Source organism: Sinohyriopsis cumingii, chromosome 8, assembly GCF_028554795.1.
Source record: "Sinohyriopsis cumingii isolate HCF-2022 chromosome 8, ASM2855479v2, whole genome shotgun sequence".
In the NCBI taxonomy this organism is placed as follows: domain Eukaryota; kingdom Metazoa; phylum Mollusca; class Bivalvia; order Unionida; family Unionidae; genus Sinohyriopsis; species Sinohyriopsis cumingii.
The window spans coordinates 81197478-81225330 of NC_142968.1; the positions used below are offsets into that span (position 1 = coordinate 81197478).

A 27853-nucleotide genomic window follows, 5' to 3' on the forward strand; every position below is an offset into this window, starting at 1 on the left:
TTAACTGCACGAAAAAATGAAACGATGATGCTCTCGTTCATGTATAATTACACAAATACATCTTCGATTAAAGTTTGCGGACCAACCGTTGACAGTATTTTAACGATCTACGATGTGGCACAGATGAACTGTAGTTATGATGTAAAACCCCATGAAACACGGGATCGCATTGAAAGCTGTGTATTAAATGAATGGAACTTATGGCTCACCATTCGAGAATTAACGTTTCACGAGAAGGGCATATATACTGCCTGGGACGACAAGGGGTTTCTTTTGGATTCGATATTTGTGGACGTTCGAGGTAAATGATTATGCGAATTCATTGAAGGAATGTTGGCCATTACTGAATTTTCAAAATGAAACGTACAAAGAAATGCTGTTGGTAAAAATATGTTTTCATGCAAGCTGATGATCTTTGCATGCCTACGCGAATACATTAGAATTTAAAATTTCTCAGCCTCTAATTAAATTGAAACTTATTCCAGTCTTCATGGTAACAAGAGCACCAGTTTCCACTAAATGGGACGGGAGTCCACTGTTAGTCAACTAACTGGGTGACGCTGGTCTAAAATCTAAGCCCAAGCATTCCTTTAGGTTATTGGGACATAAATAACGTCAGGCCTCGAGCTCATGATCTGCTTATTGTAAAATCAGCGAGCTTAATGACTGAGTCATCATGCAAGCTTTAACATGAAATTTGTTGTTTCTTTGATCGAGAGATTATGTTTGTTATTTAATTTATTTAATTTTCATTTTTGAGTTATATATGTATATTAACTACATTTTTACCGATTGCACAAGTGAATCAGAACTTTCTTCAATTTTGAGGTCTTTTTCTTTTTCCTTCGATTTCTTTTGGCTGTGTACTAGGAGATTTTCTTAAATACATGGACATGAGGCCTTCATACGCTTTGGCATGTGCAAAAGGTTCATCATACAGAAACTCAGCTAATCCTGAAGAAATAGCCTCAATCTGAGACAAAATTGTCACAAATGAGAATGATTAAATTTTTGTGCCGTTTGTATCATTAAAATTGCCTTAATGGTCGCGTCAGTAATGATAATCCCTATCTCTCAACTCAGATGAACGATGGTTTATTACAACTATTATGCCGTTATATATTTTTCTGAAATGCAATACATGACATTTTCTAGATTATCTAAACGCGACAGGTGATGTATCAATGTAAACACGTTGATAACATTTAATGAATTTTTTAAAATTATATTTCTCTTCAGGTTATTGAATGGTTGGCACAAACATAATTTATACATCGTGGTATATCATATTCCTTTTATCATAGATAAAGTGTATATCCCTTTGCATTCTTCTCCATTTGGTTGTTGGCTAGTCGAGCACTCAACCTCAAATTGATGAAAGAAATAATCATCCATAAATCAGTTTTTAAAATAGTTGTATTTGTAAGAAAGATTACTGCCTAGTCTAACATATAATTTGTCCGCGAATGGTTTATGTGTTTCCACCTAATCATTTCAATAACACTTGGGCAAAATTATACCTGAAGAAAAGCAGTCACTTGTTTACCTCCCGCAATTGGAGTATACAGAATTCCTCAGGTCCGTAGGTCCGTTCTTCTGTCTGTCACTCGATAGCGTATCTAATTTTTGACTAATTGCCTTGAGATTTGTAAATATTACGTTCATCATTTGAAGATAAACATGTCGTCAAATCACTTTTCTCCCACAATTCTCTTTGCAATTTAACTGACGTTTTGTTTCAAAGCGGTGAATGAATCAATCTCGATTCTACCACAAGTTACACCGTGTTTGATAGCTTGCTATGAAATTCAATCAATATTATGGTCACTGCATAAAGATCCCCATATTAACAAAACACATTGCTTCCACAATTAATATTGGTATTATAACTTAATAGTCCTGTAGTTCAATTCAGTGTACGACACAATCTAGCCAGCGGAATTATTATATACTGCAGGTGTTATGAATCGGTATGAAACTTAGTTTATTTTAAGGCCATTATCTAAATATTCGGACATTTATGAACATTTGTGCGTCCTCGTTGTTCTCTTAGATAATTACTGACCTTTATTTGATTGGATTCTATGTATGACACAATTTTGTGAATGCGTTAGGAATACGTTACGTAATATTGCTGAACAGACAATTATAATAAAGATTCATTACTTCTTCACACATGAAATTAATTATATAAAATCTTAACAGTAGACTGTAATGGATGACTTGTGAATTGGAAAGCTTTGAGATTATAGTTTATCGTCCCATAAAAAGTAATATCGGTCTGAGTTAGAATTGATCAAGAGTTTTTCTGAATCATACCGTGTTCTATTTGTTTTCGTTTCTTTTTCATTCAAAGAGAACACATCATGTCCGCAAATTACAGATACCCCGAGATCTTATAAAGAAAATGGTAAGTACACATAGACAATAACAATTGAAGGAACTGAATCATTTATTCTAGCTAGCACATACAATAAATAAATAAAAGGCCGTTTATTAGAAATTTAAGAAAAAATGTATTTGTTTTTATCTTCAAATATCATAATGTATCGCCACATCACCCCATATCACTTTTCTCCCACAATTCTCTTTGTAATTTAACTGCCGTTTTGTTTCAAAGCGGTGAATGAATCAATCTGGATAGTACCAAAAGTTACACCGTGTTTGATGTTTGATGGCATGCTACGAAATTCAGTCAATATTATGGTCACTGCATAAAGATCCCCATATTAACAAAACACATTGCTTCCACAATTAATGTTAGTATTAAAACTTTTAATCGTGTAGTTCAATGCAGTGTACGACACAATCTAGCCAGCGGAATTATTAATAGCGTTTATACTGCAGGTGTTATGAATCGGTATGAAACTTTCTGAATCATACCGTGTTCTATTTGTTTTCGTTTCTTTTTCATTCAAAGAGAACACATCATGTCCGCAAATTACAGATACCCCGAGATCTTATAAAGAAAATGGTAAGTACACATAGACAATAATAATTGAAGGAACTGAATCATTTATTCTAGCTAACACATACAATAAATAAATAAAAGGCCGTTTATTAGATATTTAAAAAAATAAAAGTATTTGTTTTTATCTTCAAATATCATAATGTATCGTCTCCTCACCTCAAACATCATCTGTAGATATTTTGTGATATTAGGAATTATTTGAATTATACCTATATATTTCTCTTCTATCAAACAAACACCTTTATTCCCTTGCAGGGATGCTATTCTGGCATTTGATCACTTCAGTAGTGGGTCTATTTGTGGCTGCTTTCCTGTCTATCATTGTCGTGTGCATGATTCGACAAAGAAAAGGTAAAGTGTCAGACATTGTCTTTCAAACGTGTTTGTATCTTAAGTGGAAAAATAAGTAAATATCCTCTGGTGTATTTTGTGGATGAACATCAGAGGCGACTGATATCTTGGACTAAAATGTTTCATTTGAAACCCACATTTGGGCTGTTTTAAGAGCCAGTAGAGGCAGGATTAGAATCAAGTTATGCTTGATTAATTCACTGGTTGTTAGCGGTCATATATCTATCTACCTACCTATCTGTATATATATATATATATATATATATATATATATATATATATATATATATATATATATATATATATATATATATATATATATATATATATATATATATATATATATATATATATATATATATATATATATATATATATATATATATATATATATATATATATATATATATATATATATATATATATATATATATATATATATAGTTGTTTGAATGCGTTTATGTATGTAGGTAGGTAGGTAGTTGGGTTTGGCAAGCTGGTTATCTTTCATCTATCTGTGACTGTCTGTTTGCAATTCCAGAACACATTTATTCCCTTGTCGGGAAGTCAATATGGCTTCTGGTCTCTTCAGTAGTGGTCGTACTTGCCCTCGCTTGCCTGGTTATCATTGCCGTGTGGAGGCTTCGAGATTATAAAATGTATTAACAAATACTGACTACGTGTCCCATTTAAGTGTTTGTACTTTAAGAGGAAACGACCCCTGTTATATTCACATCAGTTTCTCTTGACAGCAGGGATATTGATCTAAAACCTGAATTATACGAGTCAATATAATAATAATAATAATAAGAAGAAGAAGAAAAAGAATAATGAGGACTTTGTGTAGCGCCTAATGTTTAGAAGCTCTAAACGCTTTACAATGTTAGACAACACCTGTTAGATACAAAACATATATAATGATATGATTACACAAACAAACAGCATGAAATTAGAAAACATAAAAACATAGTGAACATATTTAAGTTAGGAAACAATATTAGGTCTTTAAGTTTGTTCTTGCAGTCGGAATAAGTGAGTTTTGAGAGCACTCTTGAATGGCATCACTGTGTCTTTGTGTCTATGTTCAGTGTTCAATTCAGTCAACGTTGCTGGGCCCTGGTATGCAAAAGAACGCTGTCCATATGACTTTTTTCATAGTGGGACTAATGAGTATACGATTTTCAGAAGAGGAGCGTAAGTATATTGCTGGTGTGTACACATGGGTGAGGTCGGACAGGTATGTTGGACTGGAGTCCATCAGTGAAGCGTAGCACAGAGAACAAATTTTGTGTTTGATTCTGGATCGAATGAATAGCCAGTATAGGGTACAGAGCAGCGGGGAAGTGTGCTCTGATCGTATTACTCTAAGTATGATCCGATCAGCTGTGTTTTGAACTGTTTGAAGTTTCTGGAGTAGATATTGAGATGAACCAGACAGAATTCAATTACAATAGTCCAGTCTAGAAAGTACTAATGAACATACGAGTGTTTTAGATATGTGCGAACGGATGCGTCTCAGCTCAAGATATGCAGCCTTGCGTATGTTCATGGCATGTTGGTGCAATGTGAAAGTACTGTCCAGAGTAACACCTAGGTTTCGTACTGATTGTGTGGATTTAATGTTGGTGTTGCTGATATTTATTGTTGGAGGTAAAGGATGTGAATGAGAAAGTCTTTTTATTGTGATCAGAATGGCCTCAGTTTTACCAGCATTCACCTGCAGCTTGTTACATGTCATCCATGATTTCATATCAGAAATACTCGCTCTACACCTTGAATGGTAGCATCAACTTCAGTTGCGTGGCTAGATGTGTATATTTGGGTGTCATCAGCATACAATTGGTGAGACACTGGATGATGATCTATGACACTTGAGAGCGGTTGAGTTTATTGAATGAAGAGAACAGGTCCAAGATCAGACCCCGTGGAACACCACAACATAGATCAACTGGGCTGGATTGTATTCCATTTGCAGACACAATTTTTGTCCTGTTGACCAAGTATGACTTGAACCACAGTAAGGCTGTATCATGAATGCCAAATACATGCTGGAGACGGTGAAGTAATATATCATGGTCTATTGTGTCAAATCAAGGAGGGTGAGGACTAATAGTTCCGCTATCCAAAGCAGAGATAATGTCATTAACTACTTTTAGAAGAGTAGTTTCACTACTGTGGCAAGTGCGATATGCAGATTGTATATTGATAAAAAGATTGTTTGAATTCAGATGAGATTCAAGCTTGGATAGAACAACCTTTTCTATGATTTTTGATATGAATGGGATATTAGAAACTGGGCGGTAGTTCTTTAACTCGGTATAGACTAGTGTTGGTTTCTTCAGCAGAGGCTTTACAATGGCAGTTTTAAAAAATGATTGGAATTACCCTGATGAGAGAGAGAGAGGTATTAATAACATCAGTTAGTGAAGGCAATACTGGATCTTAGCACTCAAGCAGAAATAATGCTGGAATTGGATCAAGTTCACATGACTTTGGTGCACTCTTCATCAGGACTGTACGTACGAAATCCATAGAGACAGGTTCAAATGCTGCTAATGGTTGCCGCTAAAATTCGGTATCCCAACTTTGCTCGAGTGTGAGCGTGGTTTGGACTAGTTCAAACTGTATGGTGACGACGAGTCCATTGAAATTGTGGTGTCAAGCTTATCTCTAATAGTTTGTATTTTGTTACGGAAGAAATTTGCAAATATATCCGGAAGGTCGAGTGGAGAGAAGGTAGTTGGAAGTGGTGTAGATTTGTTCCTTGACATTAGCTTGTTAGTAATCTCGAAGAGCTTTTTGCAGCCTGAACTTTCATTGATCTTAGTTGTGTAGTGGGCTGATTTCGCTGCATGGACTATATTTGTGACATTCTTTTTGGCGGCTTCATAGATTTGCTTATGAATAGTGAGTCTGTGGGAAAGGCGAAGCCATGCAGCTTTATGGCGGTCTCTTTTAACAGTGAGAAGCTGGTCCCTAACACTGCTATACCATGGAGAACAATTTTGAATTGATACTCTGCACTTGGTAGTTTGGGCATGTTTGTCGAGCAATGAACGCAGGCAGTTTTCGAGTTTTCTGCTGTAGGAGATAAGCAAGTTGTTAGGTTTGCTTGGATGTCATGCATTAGTTTTGTTCTATTTATCATACGGAGGTTCCTCTTAGTAGCAGATAAAGGTGGAGGGTTAGGGACTGATACGTCAAGATGGCATATAATGCAGAGGTGATCTGATGCAAGTTCATGGAATACCAGGGATGACCGTAGAATGTTATCACCAGGTCTATGAAGAATCCAGTCTGAAATGTGACCATGTTTAATGGTGGGTTGGTTAACTGACTGTTTGAGGTTGAGAAACATGAATGGAATCAAAGAGTTTTTATGTGTTTGGGTTTACGGGACAATCATAGTGAAAGTTGATATCTCCAAGAATAATCAGGTTGCCACCTGTCACATTTCCATACTCCATGAGATTCGGAAACTGCTCCAAAAATAGTGATTCAGTCAGCTTGTTGTTTCTACTAGGAGGAGGACGGTTTAGGCAGAAAAATGGACTGACCTTTGCTCGAGTGTGAGCGTGGTTTGGACTAGTTCAAACGATGTGTGGTCAAAACTGAATGTTGTGGTGTGGTTAAGACGTTTGATTATGGAGTTCTTTGTGATGACAGCAATTCCACCTCCGCGAGAGTTACGGGGAATGACTTGATGGAGTAACCTATGGGTGTTAGATCCACGAACTTGGGTTCATCGCCTGATGTTTTAAGCCATGTTTCTGTCAAAATAATAACGTCGATATTCTGGTCGTTGATAAAATTAACTATTTCTGTGCACTTTTCCGGTGGTCCTACTGATTGGGCATTGAAAAATGCAATACGCAGAGGTATCTCTTGGATAGCTGACACAAAGGTTGACGAATTAATAGTGATTTGAATTACGTTATCTAAATTAACGGTCGAATTATTAAATTAGCAATATAGGCAATATGCAATCACATTATGGTGGTTTACTTGAACAACTGATGGTCCTTAAGGCACGCCAATACATGATAGGTTATATCTTTTCGGAAATTTGAATAATTTGTATTATTAGCTCTTATACATAAAACATTTGCATGATTTATCATACCTTACATTGATCTGGCGCTCTTTAAACGAGAGGACCTCAATGCTATATTCCTACTCCAAACATGTTCAGATTGATTAAGAATTCGATTTTAATAATAATTACACTTTTACTAAAATACACTTTAAAAACTTTTAGATTAGAAAATGATGCACAGTTTTCATTAAAACGTCATTTCGCTTATTCTTAATTATTTAATTATCCGGTAACAATCCGGTAGTCATCCATGTATTTGACAATATATTCAAGACAATTACTCAGGCACAAGATAACAATCCGGTAGTCATCAATGCATTCGTCAATAAATTGCAGACGAATACTCACTGAGATGTATTCTATATATTCGTTCATATATTGCAGGAACAGAGACGAAACAGCGAGAAATCACCAGGTAAGATTAATTTAAAAAATATTTCGGATTATATCACGATTCGTACTAAACTACATGTTCATCAAAAGATAAGAATAATATGAATTTAAGCTTTAGGATGTTAGAGGCCTTCGATAGAAACAGGAATTTATTTAAGCAACTTATAAAAGAAATAAATAACCGCGATGTAAATGATTGTTATTCCGACAAAGCTACACTTCTCTTTAACGAGAAGAAAGGATACAAAAGCAGGCACACAGAGAAAGGCACTCAAACAATGTCACGAATATAGAATCATAGATTATTATAATTCGAGCATTTGTGTATCTGAATAGGATTATAGGAATGAAATATTATCAGTTTCAAACAAATTGTATAATGATACAACCATGAATTAACTCGAAAAGCAAACTTCAAACTTGAACGTCATCATAAATAATACTTTCTTGTTCTTACGGCTTGCAAATTTCGTGCAACAAATTATTTGCTAAATCAGACATATAACTATCACCTTATTTATCTTGATATAATTTCTGATTTTAAAATCAAACGGAAAAGTAAGCTTTCATATTTTGGCGGAAATAAAATAATCTAACTTTAATTTTGGAATCTTTTGCTGCCAAAGTGGTAACACAGGACAAAATTATCAGTACTAAATGAAGAGAAAACAAAGGGGTACGGAGCTCATACATGTACAATGTAACTTTTGCAGAACTACGAGAAACAAGTAGAGATCCATGGGAGGAAACTAATATACAAATTCGCACGTATAGTAAAGATGGATGATACAAACGTTTGATTGGAAAGGATTCAGTTAAATTCACAGTTCTTGCCGAGGCTAGCAAGGACAAAACAAAGATCATAGGAAAGGTTAAGTAAAAAAAAAGAAGTAAAGGACACAGAAGAAATAGAATCAACTGAGAATGGAGAAATTGTCAGTTTTTACAGCTTGGCATCTCTGAATATTTTCTGAAGACAGTTAGAAACACTAGCAAAAGCAGAATCTCATGTTTAAAAACAGTTCAAAAGGGAGCAAGATGGCATATTTGCAATATTACAAACTTGTCGTAAAAGGTACAGTGTATTTCTGTGATGAAACATAAACGGTATAATTCCATTTTCTGCATAGACCCAGTACACCATAAACTAAGTGGAACAAATATTGGTATCAGTTTAGAAGATAGTCCTGTTATTGATGTAGAACCACCAGAATGTAACTATCTCACATAGAATATATCAGGACTAGCGAAAGAGTTGGATGAAAACACTCACTGAATACACAAGTATGATTTATAATTGTATTACATAGGACAACTTCCTTGGATGTCACAAGACATGCACACAGGGTTTAATCAGTTTAGTATTTTAAAGTACAAAACATGTTCATGTATAAGACCTGGGCCACATAATGATATGAATTATGTGATAATAACATGCTTTGTTAAAACGTTTATTACAGATTAATTAAAAACTGAAACTTTGCGTAGTAAATATAGCCATGTTTTTTGCCTAAATCTTAACTCTGTAAATATCAATATACCATATCATGTCATGCTATGTTTAATATGATATACACCTGCACACTCAAAAGAAAGACGAGAATTCGTCTCTAGGTGAAAACAGCACGGCAATTTCTTACTCTTTGTATCATGATGTGCATTTTTATATGTGAGACTTTTTATGTTTATACAATACTGAAAAATGTCCACATACACTGTGATAAACCTTTTCAGATACTTCAGAATATTAATTGTGTCTCTAACAAGCTACCTCCAAGTAAGTCAAACGTGGATAAAGGGAATCCAAACAACATTGATATTATCTTTGATACCTTTGTAGTTCATTGGACTTTGAATAGTCAATGAATAGTACAGAATGGAACAAAGAACATTTTGTAATAAGTCAGCTTGTTGATTTAACTATTTAGTACAAATTATTAACGCAACAGCTGTCAGAAATGGTATGAAAAGATTTGTACAGGATTCTTCTCTATCAGGTGCATAGAGAGTACAGAACAGACATGATTTGAAACGGAATGTAAACATGCAGAACGAATGGCAGTGAAGGCCCGATGAAAGTTTTGGTTTAACAGGTCTACGTACAAGTTTTAAATTTATCACATCATTAGAAGACTTTACATGAAGTTAGCTGCAGAAAATGGAGTTCAGTATGAAAGAACAAAATTGGCTAATTACTGCTCTTTTAAATTAATCAAAGATTCTACAGGATTTGACATTTAGTTAGATCAAGATGACGTCATTGCCGAACAACAGATTTCAGAGTGCATTTAATCAGCCTAGTCAGACTCTTTGAATAATACAGCATGTGATCCTTTTCATACAAATATTACTAAAAAAGAGATAGGAAACACAATATATGATATGAAATCAGATAATGAAACAGGAGTAATATAAGCAGGATATGATATCATAAGTCCGAACTTATAAAGCCTCAAAGAGTACATTCTATCATTATTGATATAAAAATGTGTTGAAGAACCTTTTAGTACTTTTCTCGGATTATCTTGGGTTATTCGATGACACAACAGTTGAAATGCAACGTTATTAGACAAACGTCTCCAGTATTTTGACCATTGTAAACTCATGGTAAACCTTGCTTAAACTGATTTTTTCAAGTTTGAATATTTCAAGAGATTATGAAAATCCGTATTGGCCAACAATACATTGTATGTTAGTTCTTAGCATATGGTCGTCCTTTTATATGGTTGCCTTCTCATAAAGTACATTGTGGGACAAATGGCAGCAATGTATTAGCAAAACAAGCATACAAGACAATTTGTGCTGTGAAACATTTGAAAACGCGTTCTTAAATATTCAAAAAAAAATTACTTTTCCTTAAATGTAGCCCATTGTGTCTTATGCATCTAATATCTGGCACTATATTGACGCCTACGGCGAGTCGAAAAAGTGCATGTCAGATTTTGTAAATATATGTAAAACGTAGACAAATCAAGTTCGGTCATCTTTGTTCGATTATAAGTAGAACATAACTCTATAAAATACGCATATATTGACAGATCTGTCAAATTATAGCCGGAATACTTTGAAATATAAAATACACGATTCCCAAATCTCTCTTAAAATTGTTTCTCGCATGAAGATACAGGTTGTAGCTTCGCGAATGGACTCAAAATAGTAGCCAGTTTTACTAAGTTATATGTTTGGTGAGGCATGGTATAACTATTGTAAAACTTTAATTTCTTACACTTACGTTGTTTGTCGTCGTGATACACATCTCGTATTTCTTTTGCTTTTCTAATATGTTTGTATGTATGTATTTTTCCGTGGCTATTATTACTGAAATAAAGTACGCTTCTTCATAGAAATCCACCTCGTTGCATCACATATTAAGATCAAAGTTATAAGTTATGATAAATGGCACATTTGGTATTAGATGGGGATAATTGGGACTTACAAACTTAATCAGTAGTCCGCTGCTTTTAAAATCTGATTTTCTACTAATAAGTCGTTTTTTAAATCGAAAATTCCAATCATATCAAGACTTTTAGTACTGCTTATAATATTTTCAGATTCTAATTTCATCTCTGAAATCAACTAATATGGCGCATAACATTGAATTAAAATATGCATAAATAGAAATATAACAAAAAGACAGTTATATGTTCTAAATGAAACTCATTTATAATGCTTTCCATATCCTTTGATCGATATCAGCCCTGATCCAGATCTGACGATGGATCCCTCTTCTAATCGATGTGTCCAAAGCAATGCTCCAGAAGAGCAACAATATGAAGAACCGCATAACAACAGGACTGAATTGGCTGCGTATTTAGAACCCATATGTAATTATATCTCTCCCTCTCTCAATCTTTAAAGATAGTATACATACATACATACATAGATACATACATACATACATACATGCATAAATACATACATACATACATACATACATACATACATACATACATACATACATACATACATACATACATACATATAGTTATAGATATAGCTAGATGGGTAATCTCCTTAAATAATTTCTAAATTCACTTATTTAGTACGATGTAAATATATTCTCTGTTCTCAGTAAAAGGCATATTAATTTTAAAGGTCAGGGTCAACTCTTACAGCGTATGTGTTTTTCACGCATCTTAGAAAACTACAGACAAATGTTGAACATATAATTTCTGCACTCATACATACTAAATGGTTTCGAAAACTTTCTGTACCAGCGACTCTGGATTACTACTCATCATGTTAAATAACATTCTTACGAAATTTCTTCAAACGAAATTCAGTTGTTATCTTATTCTTTCAATCATCATTATTGTTTTACTTGTCATTTCATTATTATATTATTATTTTTATTATTATCATTATTTAATGTTTATGTTTGTATATATTCATTAGCATTAATAGTATTATGATTAAGTTTATTATTAATAGTAATATTTACAGTAGTATTATGTTTTTATTATTAATATTGATATTATTATTATTATCACTATTATTATTTCATGTTTATTATTTCATGTTTATGTTTGTATATATTTATTAGCATTAATAGTAATATTATTAATTTTATTATTAATAGCAATATTATTATTATTATTATTATTATTATTATTATTATTATTATTATTATTATTTACAGGCATCGTAACAGAAAACATAGAATACCACAATCCCGGGTAAATCTGCTTAGATAAATAGTTAAATAGAAAGACAGAAAGATAAATGGTTGGCTTTTAAATGGATTAATGACCCGTTTAATCAATGATTTCAATAAATGATGGTGCATTAGTCTGTTTATCAACTAATTTGATCTATATAATGCAAAACAATTGACGGGTCGACATTGACTTTATCTGTTCATTAATATAAGTTTAATTATTGATTGGTTTTCTTTTGCAATAGCAACTTCCTGACAAGAAGATACAATTATAATATTATAAGTAGTTTCACTTGCTGCGTGCAATTGCAATAGTATACAGTATCAAAATGAGTCAGAAAATATATATTTAAATTAAATATTAGGTAAAATACTATTCTACTGTTTCGTAATCTTAAAAAGAGAAATAAAGATCATTTCTGTTAATTCTTCAATGACATATCTGCATATACGTTAGAGTGTTTTACAATATCATTGCGATATTTGCAGAATCTTTCTTCTTTTTCTGATGGGGGTCATTTCCAAATTGATTATCCATTCATCTGCTATATTTAAATGATGAAATAATTCGGAGATTCAAAGACTGCTCCTGTGTGTTCCTTTATTTAGGTTTTCCTTTGGATCATGGCATAATTTGACAAAGGTTTATTCTATCTAACCGTGGCATAAACAAATTTATATAAATCATCATCATATTCATGCTTTAATAGATTATTTTTGATGAACAAAGCAAGAGTTAAAGGCACAATAGTGCAGCTGACGGTGAATTTTCTTGCAAAAATGTTGGGACATTTATGTATATCAACTGATTAAATACTATTTAAAAGGCATTTCTAGGGTAATATCAAGTACGCAGGGGTTCTCGTTATCAAATACGAGCTCTCTGAAATCTTCGTACGTAGAATAACGAATATATCGTCTCCATGTTGAAATCCCGCTCGGCAGTGATCGGCAGATCCCCAATGAATAACACAAATAATTCCGGTGACCGAAATTTGCATAATTATAGGCCACATTGTAAACACTGAAGATGATGACGTAAAACACAACCACGCTACGAGACCGCCCAAAATGTCAACAACGGTGAGTACGATCTTCTTCTGATCTCGTTCTTTTCTTCTTATCCTTTTCCTTTCTAATTTTAATTTTGAGAGGAAACAATGAAATGTATGTAGAACTACTTTTATAGTTATATTTCAAAGTTTTTGTGGTACGAGAATAATTTAAATCGACGTGCTCTGTACAGTATTGCAAAAACCCACAGGTACTCACTCTATTTCTTGCCCAGTAGAATTCGTACTCCCTCACGTCCCCACCACTCAATTTTATAAATTATAAGCATCAAGGATATTTAAAAATGCTCAAAATTGAGTAATTTCATTAATCAATTTATAAATTCTAACCAGATTGTCACCAGTGGACCCCTAACACCCATCTTTCTGACGTTTCAAACAAAGCGGAAAAGAATTTCTCCAAGTTAATACTTTACATACACAAGATTTTTTTTTTTTTTTAAAAAATCTGCTACTAGAATATGGAATCTAGGTTCAAAACTCGGGGCCAGATCATAAAAAAGTACACACACAAACGTACAGTCTCTTGTCAGCTAAAGTTTGACCACAGCTTTATTCTTGAACATGTTTATTGGGTATTGTGCACACTGAGTAAATAGACACATAGACTTTGTTTTGGCGCCCATTCGAGGAAAGTAGGGGCCCATTTTAAATTTTGGATCCCCACCCCACCCAGCACTTGACCTGATCCAGCCCAAAAAAACTTCTATCAAATCACAACCTCTCATGTATTAATTTCTGATCCAAAGTTAGCACTATATTCCTATAGGTTTAATAAGTAATCATGAATATATTAGTTGTCAAATTATGAAATACATTTACATATTGAAATTCATTAGATATACTTAAATCAGCTCACTTTCAAGCTCAATTCTGGAGCGACCTTTAAAAGGAAGAGGGAGGATGAGGCATGGAACAAGAAGTTGAAAAACCAGATGGGGGAGAGGAGAAAGACATGCTGTGCAGCCTAAAACCTGAGCTGACCAAGCTCTACACATACTTCAGACAAGGCAGACAAGAATGCGGGTAATTGTTTATTTATATCTTGCAAAACTAGTATTGATAGATATTGAAAAATGTTTGGTACTAAGTAAGTTGGCAAAGACTCTAATATATATGTCAGTAGTGTTTTGCACAACTTAGAAAACGCATACTTGTATTAAAGGATTAGTTATTTTACCAAACAATGTATGTTTAAACTGCTTTACTTTTTGTTGCTACTCAACACCCCACCCCAATATGATTTGATAAAGGAAGACTATGCACAGATACCATAGAAAATACAGAGGCCACCTCATTTATATGGCCACCTTATATAATACCAAAATGGTAAAAGTATTATGGAAACAATCTCATAGAGGACCCCATTGCACGATGAAATACATATAATTGATATGAAACTAAATACAAAAGGTTTTAACATGGGTCACTTAAATGTACAAGGTATAGTGGAAAAAATAGAACAGATTAAGGTAATGTTGTCTTCTAAGGAAAATAGTATGCATGTTTTAGGACCCACTGAAACCAAATTAAATGCTAGCCTTAATGATAATCTAGTTCACAGCCAAGGCTACAATAAACCATTATGCAAGGACAGGGAGACAGCTGAGGGTGGGGGGTCTTGTATACATTACAAGATGTAAATGCAGAAAGGCGACCTGACTTGGGGTCACATGAAATTGAGAGTATTTGGGTGGAAATTTCTCAAAATAATGCAGAATCATTCCTAGTTGGTTTCATTTATAGGTCACCTTCCTCCAAAGCAATTTGGAATGATAACTCTCTGAAACAAATAGAAAATGTTCATGCACAGGAGAAAGAAACATATATACTCAGCAGTGTAAGTAAGGACCTACTCAATACTCAAATAAGGAGTAACTGGATGGAATTGTTTGAATCATTAGGCCTAGTCCAGCTCGTAAATGAGCCCATAAGTGTAACAGAAATATCAAGCTCTCTTATTGATCACATTTATACCATCCTACCAAACAATGTGGCTTATGTTAATGTACCAAATGTTGGTCTTAGTGACCACTATCCTACTTTTTTGACAAGAAAGGTTAAATGCAACATAAATAGGAACAATACACACAAAACTATCACTTACAGATCTTTCCAAAATTGAAGTAAATAACAATTTCAAGATGACCTATATAAAGTTCCATTGAATATTATCCAAAATTTTGATGACATATGTGAAGCTCTAAAAGTTTGGACTGATTTATGAATGTAGTCTCTAAGCATGCACCACTAAATGTACATTGAGTAAAGTATGAAATCCAACTTAACTGATTTACTACTGAAATTCTAGATACTATGAAGACACGAGACCAATTGAAGGCTATGGGAAACCATGCACAATATCAAGTATGGGGAAATAACATAACAAGTATGATTGAAAAGGCTAAAAAGACAACTGATTATCAATCAATGCTTGAAAACACAAAGAGCAACACAACCTCCATTTGGAAAGTCTTCAGTGAACTCATTGGGGTAACACAAAGATCAGACAAAGAAAATTCGCTCACTTCTGGTAAATGACACAAAAGCCATTGATGACACTGACATTGCAAATATTTTGAGTGATTTTTTTTTCACTAACATTACCACTATGTTAAAAGAACCAGTGATAGAAAACAACTATAATGAACTGAAAAATGCCTAAGGTGGGATGTTTCTCTATCCCACAGGTATAAAAAAAACTGCTAAAAATGTCTCAGTAAACTTGATATCAAGAAAGCTACAGGACTTGATCAGATTGGTCCACCACTCATTAAAACTTCTGCCTCAGCTATTTCAGATAGCATAACATTCATAATCAATTTAAATATTGCAACCTCATCTGTCCCCAAAATATGGAAAACTGCAAAAGTAATGCCTATGCACAAATCTGGTTCTAAGAATATGCTGATAACTACCAGCCAATTTCAATACAACCAAAACTTGTCAAAATTGATTGAAAAATATGTCCATGACTCGTTCATGTCATTTTTAACGAAACAGTTGCTGTTACACCCTATTCAGTCAGGCTTTAGACAGAAACATTCATGTGAGACTGACTTGATCTCTCTAACTGATAAATGTCTTCAACCACTTGATCAAAGTTTAATAATAGGATCTCTATTTGTAGATTTCAGGAAAGTTTAAGGGTTGGTGTACATGAAATTCTTTTAAGAAACTGAAAATCAACCGATGTGATGAAGCACAATTAGATAGTTTACTTCAAAGTTAAGTGAGAGAACACAACATGTTTATACAAATAATGTTCTGTAGGAACCTGGAACAATTAGATATGGAGTACCACAAGGTTCAATTTTAGGTCCATTACTATTGATACTATTTATTAATGGCGTACCACTTTTTACTAAGGGACTCAATTTCATCTACAGATGTCAGATCTCTATGCAGATGACACAACATTGTCAGACATCCAAAACACAAGCACAAACTATAAATTTATTTACAGGATGCCCTAAACAAACTGGACAACTGGTGCACATGCAATGGCATAGTGGTAAGTACTGGAAGAACTAAAATATTACTTATCTCAACTTGGCAAAAAGAACAAATCTTGGTAGTGATGAACTATGTCTGACATGGAAGGATGTTTTGGTAGATAATAACCTATCATGGACTGATCTTGTCAGTAAAAAAGTTAATTCAAGCTTATGGCTTTTCAGTAGGATAAGGTACAGAAAACTATTTTATAACAGTTACATACAACCCTATTTAGACTACTGTAACACAGTGTGGAGTAATTCAAATGATAACATCATAGCAAAGCTGGCACATCTTAAAACAAGTGCATTCAGGCTATATCAATCCAGAAAGTAAGCAAGGAAAAGTTTAGCTGGTAAGTTAAAATTATTACCTATTAAAGACTGAATCCGGTTAAGAAAAGCCAAAGTAATGTACATGATATCCAATAATAGTGCTCCGGAATATTTACAATCACTATTCCAGTATAGGCTACCTGGTAATACTCCACAACTGTGATCCATGTCTACCAAACAGAATAAAATTGCCAAACCAAATAAGGAATTATTCAAAAAATGTTTCCAGTACTCTGGAACTTTGGTCTGGAATAGTATTCCAGTTGACTTTAGAAATGCCAACTCTATTTCCTTCTTCCAAACCAATATATACAGCGGCTTCAGAGATACACTTAAAATAGATAAATTCATTTCTATGAGGGCCTAAAGGTAGATTAGCTAAAATCATTTCATATATAGGTATTAGTGATCTACGCTAGTGGCATACAACAAACATTCAATACTATTAAGGTCAACTTGCTCTTTTTTCAATTTAATTAATAAACCAATTTAAGTAATACATTTATTAGTTTTATTTTTAAAAAATACAAAATGGGAACAAAAAGTCTATGCAATCTTATTTTGGAGTTCAGCAATTAGATCTGACTAGATTGCAGTTGTTTTTTAAATAAAATTAGGTATGTACAGAATTCATATAGCCGTTTAAGTCTTGTGAAATAAATACTACACTTTTATTCTTCTGTTTTAAATATGATGCATGCCTTAATGTGTATTTCTAAAGCCCCAAAAGATGTTAAGTTATTACTATATATGCAATATCATGATAAACATAAGGACTTAATAATCCTAAATTGTTTTATTTATCCAGAATTAAGACTGACATGAAGGCTTGCAAGAAACATTTTTTGTCTTCATATCTGATCTAACATTTTTGGGTAAGAATTTTAATTGCCCAGTCTGCTTGGCATTCAATGTTTCCACCTTTGAACTGGTGATTACTGCAAATGATTTCTGTATAACAAATTTACTCGATTCAATGGCAATTTTGAAATTTCTTTAATTCTTTCAATAACTTTTATATATTCCTTAAGCGTGTTATTGCCAAAGCTTAAAATTTGTATGTACAAAATGTATATCACAAAGGTATGAATAACATGACAGGTATGTTGGCTACATTACAGAAAACCTCTTTCTGTATACAGGATATGTGTAGCACATGCCTATGAATGTACAACTTGCACTTTGTACCAATAAAATCAAAATACTACATCAATTTACAAACAGAATTAAAACATTGATAATTACTCTTACAATACAACATTAACAATGAATTCCATTTCCAAGGTGGACTCTCAAAGATTGATAATTGATGTACATACATGATTGTTGTAAATGTTATTTCTTTGCAACCACTGTGAAAGAATTTTAAAATTGTAAGCCGTCCAAAAGCAGACATGCATACATATGCAAATGATAAGGACTTTGTTTTAATTTACAAATGATACTCATTGAGTAGATTCTTTTCATTACCTGATTTCAATGTGGGTACCTCACTATACTAAACAAATCTAAGCTGCAATCAGCCATTCCTATTTGATCCCAATGTAGGAGTCTCTGACTTCTAGAAATGCTCCCCAAAAACTTTTAGCTGTCATTGCAATGGAACTCTCAGTGTTCATGTCAAAATAAAAACCATGTGCAGTTTTGATCCACGTGTATTTCACAGTGGAATTTGCTGATCGAAGATGAATAACATTTGAATAAGCGCATGCTCCTATTATTTCTTAAAATATATTTTTTTACATTTTAGAAAAAGCATACTACAATTGGAATAATTTTTCAGATTTTTCAAGATCTAATCCTTGATGAGGCTGTATATGCCTTGTCCAGGATGTACAGACGAAATGTTCTTGTCCTCAATGATACAGTTGACTTGATGAGTGCAAACAGTCATGCCACCTATAGACAGTTCATACTACGGCAACATGGAAGGTTGGGGTCTGGACAGACATGTAATTCCCTCTTGCTGTTTCTGGCAGATACACGACAAATATCCCGATGGACAATACACTGGCTTCATCCCCTCTAGGCTTGCGTGAACTTAAACCCTTTCTTGCATGTATGAGTTTGTATATAAATGAATACAATTGATTTTATTCATTGTTTTCTTATAAATGCACATAATATTGCATCAAACAATAATGCTTTCAGATTTTTTTAACACCAGTCTATTTATGCCTATAAACAATGTGGGCACGATCATAAATAATCAATATAAAATGTTTTCAGCAACTGCAGATACACTATTATACATTATTTTATTTTCAACGACTGATATTTCAGGATATTATATAAAGTGTAACCTGCCTTAGCTGACACCTCCATATATCAGACACTGTTTTATATTTTACATAACTAAAATCGAGAGATCTCCTTCACCACACCAAAACTAGAGTTGATGGTGGTTCTTGAGGTGCCAGGTTTCTACAAATTCTCCTGGGATCATCTTCCTTTAGTTCTCTTCTCCTCTGCATACCCTGCTTTCCTTCAAGTTGACAGATGAGGGCTTTCTTTATAAGCTCCCTGATGTGGGGATGTTTTCTTTTCCTTGCAAGGGTAGACGGACCATCTGCCACTTTTTTTGCTGTAACATCAATGCCTGTTTTAAAGAAAATTTTATTTTCTTAACATGTGTGACAAGCATCCCCATGCTAACCCATATTAACTTTTCCCCAATATTAGAGCCTCATGATCAGTTCCTAAGAAGGAGCTGTTGAGGGTTTGTTTTAATTCTTATTTGTTCTATCCACAAAATACTATGTGAGACTGCATGCATTTTTGCCCATTCCTTCAGAAAGCAACATGTTTTCATGAACAGGTATTAGCTAGTAATCATCATGATGACAGCATCTACCCCAAACGTCCATATATCCTTAATAAAGTGTGTCAGTCCCCTGGGAAAGCGATATACATGTCACTGGATCTAATTACTAGACTTGCATTGCTCAAATAAAAAATAAATATTCACTAGAATGGTAACAATACTAATTACAAGATCTGTATGCATGAAAATATTTAGATTCCTTACCACAAATATAAATGTGTGCCGATTGTTGCAAAATGACTTGTATCTAATACAAAGTTTTCATGACTTGTACATGTGAATAATACTCCATTCGTCTGATCTCCATGCAGGGATCATAATGCACAATCAATATTTAAAATTATTTCTAATGCCCTGTAGTGAAACAAGTTTACACTATCTCCCTTTCTTTGTTTCTCATTACACCTCAGCCACTATGTATATTGTGATCCAAAGTAGCTAGCTCATTCCTAATCCTGTACACAGGAGGGATGTATGAAAATCTTTTGGCACTGTACATCATGATCTGCTTATGAGAAACTTCAAGCTCAGCAGTGCTTTTGCAATTATCAAAAACATGTATCTTGTAACATGTGTTATTTGTAATCTGCTAACAGATTAATATATTAAATAATCATTACTGTTGGTAATTTTTGCATACATAAAATCTTTACTAAAGTGTTTATTGATAGAGAGTCATGGAATTGTTTATACCTGATGTGCATGTATTATACCTGAAATTACCAAAGACTTGAGAAGGAGAGTCACTATACATGTATCATGTGCAAACATCTTATGAATTCTAACTTATTCAGATCTTCAAATGGTAAATATATACAGTAATTTATTATTTAGTGGAGAATAAAAATATTTAAAGTGGTCTTAACATTTTTCTTTTAAATACCATGCAATTGTTGCAATCCTGAAATGGAATACCTGAAATTTAAGTAATACTCCACTGTTTAGGAACCTTTTGTCCAAGAGCACCTGTGCCGAGGTTTTCAGCACTTTGGCTTTCTTCTTGGGATCATCTTCATCAAGCCAAGGCTTTGACAGCTCTTCATTCTCCAGGTAAGGTTCATGAAGACATTTATTAATGCCTTGGCCATGTGAGAGGATCTACTCATGTGTATTGGTGATATGATTTAGGACACTCCTCAAGATACTCTGAAAGAATGTCACAATCAATACCTTTAGCACCTAAAACTGGTCTCTTTTGTCATGGTGACCACATACTGATAAGACAACTTGATTTATATCATAAAGTGAAAGCTACATTGTAGAACTGGCTAATAGCGTAGCAGGATTCAAATTTTCCTCAGATCATTGTTCCTTCAATATTCCACATTACTATGACATTTCAAATAAATTACTTTTAATAAACTACATACCTAGAAAATTTGGTGATGAATATATATGGATAAAAATACATTAAAAGAAATCAGAAGATAAGGATTATGCACTGTAATTTTGGTTTCATACAAAAGTATACAATAGCAAATGTTTACATATATGTTTCAAATAAAAGGACTGAAAACTCACAAAAAATTGTCCATAGCTGCTAGCAGTCTTGCATGAAAAACCAAAACTGGTTCATGTCTTGGGACCATTGTAATAAAGCCATATTATCCATTTGTTTGGCAACCTTGAAAAGTAGGTAGATAAAATAAAGTTAAAAATGCATGAAGAGCAATCATCAAAACAGTAACAGCTTTTTAATTTCAAAAGTTTTAGAACAGTAAAGAGTGAAAACCAACAAGTCATTTAATTCCCAAGAATAAAAAATGAAATTTAAAAAGAATTTACAGTATTGTAAATTAAATCCTAAATAAGTTTTATCACCATTCCTAATGAATAAAGTTCTAACGAACTGCCAGTGGTTTCCAAAAACAAACTTCAACTGTTATCTCAGTATTTTGCTTTTAAATTAAATATGTCTTATGTGCATTCATCATGAGCTAAGTGGATAGATGGGAAGAGGGTGTTAGCAAGAACTGCATGTGGGACATAGATACATGTATAAATGGGAAACGGCATAAAGAAAGCATATGAGGCATGTAGACACAATTTCAATATACAGTCACTGGTCCTCTAAGTACTGAGTGGGGGAAAAGATGCAGTATACCGGAACATTTTTGCATAACCAAAACAATACAGTTCAAATTATGCCTTTTTCTATGCATCAAGTGGCACAGTTGAAATACCTAACCCCACTTCTGAGAAAGCGAAACTCAAGGCTTTTTTATAACTCAAACTAAGAAAAGCATGAAGTGGGAACTCAACCTGCTGGCAGTTATAATAATGTCCTTTATCAGCATTGCATTTGTTACATCATTGTTTTCAGCAGAATGACAATTGTAAGACAACCCCCACCCACGCACAAAAAAATCTGCAAGAAATTTGTCATTTTTACCTTCCTGATTCAATAGCAAATACTTTAGATACTGAAGGCGTCTTCATTCTCTCAGTATGTTGCAAAAGCACTTGGCCAGGTGTTGATGTGAAGGATGAGAATGTACTGGCCATCGGTTCTGTATGCTTGGGTTCATCTTTTGCTATATTCTTTGTAATTTAAAATATGAATTAAATATTCATTTGTATTATAAGTTATGCTTTAAATCTGTTTCTTTGTGCACTGTGTTAAACACTTAGAACTGAAATACTTCATTTAAGCAAGAATACATAATAATAGATCTAAAAAATTCACATTAATAAAACTAACTTGACTGCAGCTCAAAACTTTAACTGATAACAATCTGCCAGCCATATATTCTGGTAGCACTACAATATCCTTTCCTATCATGACTAGAGATCCTTTTGTAACTGTAGTCAATACAGTGCTTTATAATAGATTTACTAGTAGTTGAAAGATATACAATAAAATCTTACTATTTGTTCAATCACGTTTACATGATAAGGTTATTAAACTTTTATGCAAGTAATGTGCATGTCGCATTAACCCAAGGTGTGTGTGTGTGTGTGTGAGAGAGAGAGAGAGGGGTGGATAGATATGACATAAATAATGATAACTCTTGTAAATGTATCTAAGTTCCCTAGCCGAATTTTTTTAAAAAACACCTGTCTCACGAAGATAATTGACAGGTGTACAAAATGACCTTTATGAGCAAGCTGTTATAAAAAATAAATAATATATTCCACCCCAACATACAATACACACAATGCAGTAACCGAGTGAAATAGTGATCAGCCGATCACATCTATTTTTGGCATATCACAAAGCAAGTCCTTGTGCAAACATTGTATTAATAAAACAGTGTGGTTTCAAACATACAGTAGGAACAAGATAGTGAAAAATGGAGAACACTTATACATAGACATCACAGTCACTTGATTCTGGGGAAACTAATGTGTATCACCATATAACAGAGACATTGGCTTACCTGTCCAACAACAACTTCGCCATTTCAGTGCCTGATGCTAGTCCTAACTCTTACATCAATGCTCTCCATCGAACAAACTGGTCGCCAAGACGAATCCTTGATAAGTCCCGTTCGGTTTCTCAGACAGTGTTTCGACGTTTCTTCTCGGAAAGCGACAAGCGCGGGCGACCTTTACGTTTTTGACTCTCACGTGTATCCGCCATTTTTGTTTATAGTAGATATTTAAATTACAACCACGTGACTCATAACCCGCCCACTGGACGAAGATGACGTATACGTTTTTGTGGTCACGTGAGGCTTCCGTAACAGCTCGTGACCTACAAGTTTCAATTAAAGCGGGCCCCCACAAAAATTCATTTTCTCTCGTTTATGTATCAATTGCCCAATTTAATCTTCTCAAACTCTAGTTATTTTGAATTATTTCAGCTTATTCACTAGTTACATGATCTGTAACATTCACAAAATTACAAACACTCTGCACTATTGTGCCTTTAACATTTAGTTATTCAAACTTTATACTTCTGTGCACGCAAATAAAATCCTCTTATTTGTATATACTGAGAAAGAGATATATGGATTTACTGTAGTTTCTTTTAATGGCGTTACCTTTCTTTTCAGTGCGTACTGTAGCAACGTCTACGAAAAGCTTCATTACTACGACAATCAAGGAAACACGCTTTACACTTCTTTAAATCCATAGCACATCATTGAAATATGCAATAGATCTACTATATGACTGAATCGGTAAACTGAAGTGTTCGAGTCCATAATATTAAAACATAGCCAGTATTTTTCATAAAATCTATCAAGAAAAACAATTACTTAGACCTATCTCTCAATTTTCCTTTTTTATGACATATTTTCATGTAGATAGTCGTATAATAAATGACTAGCCGATGGTACAGATATATTAAGGATGCAATATGACAGACGATATCTGGAATTTCATTGTGGTGTTTTCTATTATTAGAAGTAGTTTGCTGGGCCTTGTGCTTGAATGAAGATTTGGATAATCGACGTCATCCTGTCTTAAACCTTTTTATCAGAACAGCATTTTCCTTTCTAGTCTTTCATACTTCAAAGGACAGATAAATATTTAAAATGTGATGAACTGGTGTATGATTTTGGAGCTTTGAAAAGAAAATAGTTATATAATTCGGCTAGCCGCGCCAGACGTACTGAAGTATGCATTTAATATCTAAATAGTGGAGATTCTTAACTATTTAAGTTCTTAACCTGGCCTATGAGGACTTTAAGATAAGTACAAAAACCGTGAATCATACCTTGTGCCATACAGTTTTAATACAAAGAGAGGAATTATAACGAACTAAATTGGAATATTTAAATTGATATACGATAATCAAATGTTGTCACAATCGTTTGGAAAAGTGGTCCTGGAAATCCTATAGAGTCTATTCGTACTCACCTATATTCAGTTACTTGTGATTTGCTCAGAACAGATTTGTAATGCTAAAATGCTTTCATACACTCTGCTCATTTTAATGGACATAGCCATTTAATCTAAATTTCGATAGGATAGTTTAATCAGTGTTTTTTATAATGCCCACCTCACTGGAACTATTCTTTTTCATTTCAATATTCTCAAAGTCTCTGAGCAGAACTTGTAGATATATACTTATATATCTATCGCGTTGAAGTTCATCCACACTATCTTGCTAAACTATTTCCAAAACGAAAGAGGAATGTGTATCATTAATTACAAAATCCCAAACGTGCACTCTTCTGAGTCAAAGAAAAGAACTCGTTTGAGATGGCGAATACGTTTCTATCTAAAGGTCATTGTGTATCCCTACGTCATATGAAATTATTTATTTCCACCTTACCGGAAGAAAACTATACAGCGGCGTGTATGTATCGCATATTTATTTTACCTTTTTACCGGTTTTGTTCGATAAGAACTTCAAATAATAAGAAATCAATTACAGCGCTCCGCTCGAGTTCTTCTTAGCCGGATTAGACCTTTCTCAAACATGTGCATTTGTCCATATTACATACAAAAAGTACAAATGTTTATTGTATAACCCTCTTTGCAGGATTCATTCGTCATAAATGTTTCACGAGTTAACTGTTGACTTGCAAGTTTAAATGCTTATAAACATGATTTGATCAAAGCGCTGTATTTTTAAGTCCTGAATGGTGAGTGTAGTATTCCAGCACGATGTGACACAGTTAACAACCTACCATTTTAATATGTCTCACCTTGAATGAATGAATACCTTAAAAATATTTATCCCATCAAATGTTATGATAATAGTGACCATTTACTTGCCAAAGTACCAAGTAGTTCCAACATCGAAATTTAAAAGTACCATTTTAATAAAATCACTTTCATCAATGCCGTTTTATGTAAATATAACACTTTGTTTCAATCATATTTCTTAATATTTCCAGAAATATAAAGAAGAAAGCGTGCTATGAATCGATGTGAAACTTTGTTCGAATTTTCAAAGAGAAAATGAAGATTACCAGTGCTTTCGAATTCAAGATAGATTTTATATGTGAATCTACAACACGTTGACTCGTTTTCAACATGTGTCATCCGGGTTAAAGACTGAAGTTTCTGGTAGCTTCTGCTAGAAACCCGCTTCATGGACATCTCAAAAGTAACAGGTTTACACGACATTTTGCTTTTGATATTTCAAAAACTAGTTGTTGTTGTTGTTGTTATGGGGTTTAACGCCATTTTTCAGCACACGATAGGCTATATATGGCGGCCAGAATTAATGGTGGAGGAAGAACCCGGGAAAACCCCGGAAAGAACCACTGACCCACGAGAAGCTACTGGCATGCTTTCTCACATATCTACATTGGCTGAATCTGACACTCGAACCGGCGCAGACAGAGGTGAGATGGCAGTGATCCGTAACGGCGAACGCTTTAGACCACTTGGCCACTCGGAGCACCTCGAAAACTAGTAATTATGCTGTAAACTAGGCTATCACATTTACAAAACGTTCATTTAATTTAATGTAAACAATGATGCTTGCAAGAATGTCTGCTTATGCAAAATCTAAAGTATTGTTCTAGTATTAAGAAGAATTCAGAAAGGTTCATCTGCCCACATTATGTTAGCTTATTATCAGGTATACAAAAGTCTATTTGCTATAAGCATTTACTATGTTTGCAGGAAATAAATAAGTGTTCTGAATTCTTACCAGAACTGCTGAGTCAGTGATTACTAAAAAATAACTTTTATCCAGAAACATTTTCTTCCTGGATATCAGACAATTAGTTTGAAATAGTAGAATATATCTTTAATAAATGGTAAGGAAACAATATGATAATGTTTCACATTCAAAGAAGAGGAATTAGTTCTAAAATGATACGTACAAAATGTTATATAAATCGCGAAGGATGCATGATTATTAGAGACACCAACATAAATTTACCATGTACGTCTCTTGCTATATAGAGCAGGAATGTGTTCTGAAGAAGTTAAAACTGCGGAAACTTCATCAGTATTTTTAAACGTCATGTAACAGTCACTTGAAAATTCAGCACAAATACATTCTTTTGAATCTTACTTATGTCAAGCAAGAACACATATTAGTTTTCATTTTTCATCATGTGTTTCATTTTCTTATTTGCTTTCTTTTGAGACATGGTTTTAACATTGTTGCATTGTATGATTTAGTTGATTGTACAATTACTTTTTTATTTGTGTATGTAAATAGCAGAGTTCCTCTCGTAATGATTTTCTTGTACATCTTTAATTACTCTGTTTTAAGATTTCGTATTTTTATGTCTATTTGTGAAAGAGGAGGAAAGATTAATAGCGTGCGATTAATTAATTTTTACATCTCTGGTTTTGGTATTAGTTTACATGAACGTGTGGGCACACCTTCAAACGCAGTGTCCATAAATGTAGCAATTTAACTGACCTTTTAGATTTTTAGCTTTAACTGTGAACTTTTATTGGTAAACTGGCTTAGATTTAAATGTGGACCTTGATGAGTACTCTCGCTTAGCTCTAACTCTAAACAAAACAAACCTCAAAAAGACATATTTATCCTCATCCTCTAATGCAAGGTTCATTAATACTTTTTTAACTCCTGAAGCGAAAAGGTGCAAGTAGTGAAAGAAAGATTGTAATTGGCGAGTAGGATTCCTTTGCTTCGGTTCAGCAGCTTAATTGTTTTGTTTGCTATTTTGTATGGTTTCTTTTAACAAACATGATTATTGATCTCTAGTATATAAAAAAATGTGATTTGTATTGTTTATAATATAATGAAATAAATGTTTTATTTATCCAAT

The 27853-nt window shown here is 33.6% G+C and overlaps 1 protein-coding gene and 1 long non-coding RNA gene across 4 annotated transcripts; both read left to right on the top strand.

The window, feature by feature from the left end:
• LOC149793973 (uncharacterized) lies at positions 1-27853 on the top strand. Of its 2 annotated transcripts, XM_089967909.1 has the most exons (9): positions 1-301; positions 2357-2410; positions 2921-2974; positions 3227-3322; positions 7803-7833; positions 11508-11635; positions 12451-12487; positions 24197-24322; positions 25991-27853. In XM_089967909.1, the coding sequence occupies exons 1-8, from the start codon at positions 25-27 to the stop codon at positions 24276-24278; spliced, it is 759 nt and encodes a 252-aa protein (XP_089824035.1). In that variant the 5' UTR covers positions 1-24; the 3' UTR covers positions 24279-24322; positions 25991-27853. The 2 variants fall into 2 exon arrangements, with proteins under 2 accessions (XP_089824035.1, XP_089824034.1); XM_089967908.1 differs by having other exon boundaries at positions 24197-27853.
• Positions 12520-21347, top strand: LOC149793974 (uncharacterized). Of its 2 annotated transcripts, XR_016422915.1 has the most exons (5): positions 12520-13551; positions 14396-14567; positions 17008-17055; positions 19158-19433; positions 21144-21347. It is a non-coding gene; the product is annotated as an uncharacterized LOC149793974 (long non-coding RNA). The 2 variants fall into 2 exon arrangements; XR_016422914.1 differs by lacking the exon at positions 21144-21347 and having other exon boundaries at positions 19158-21056.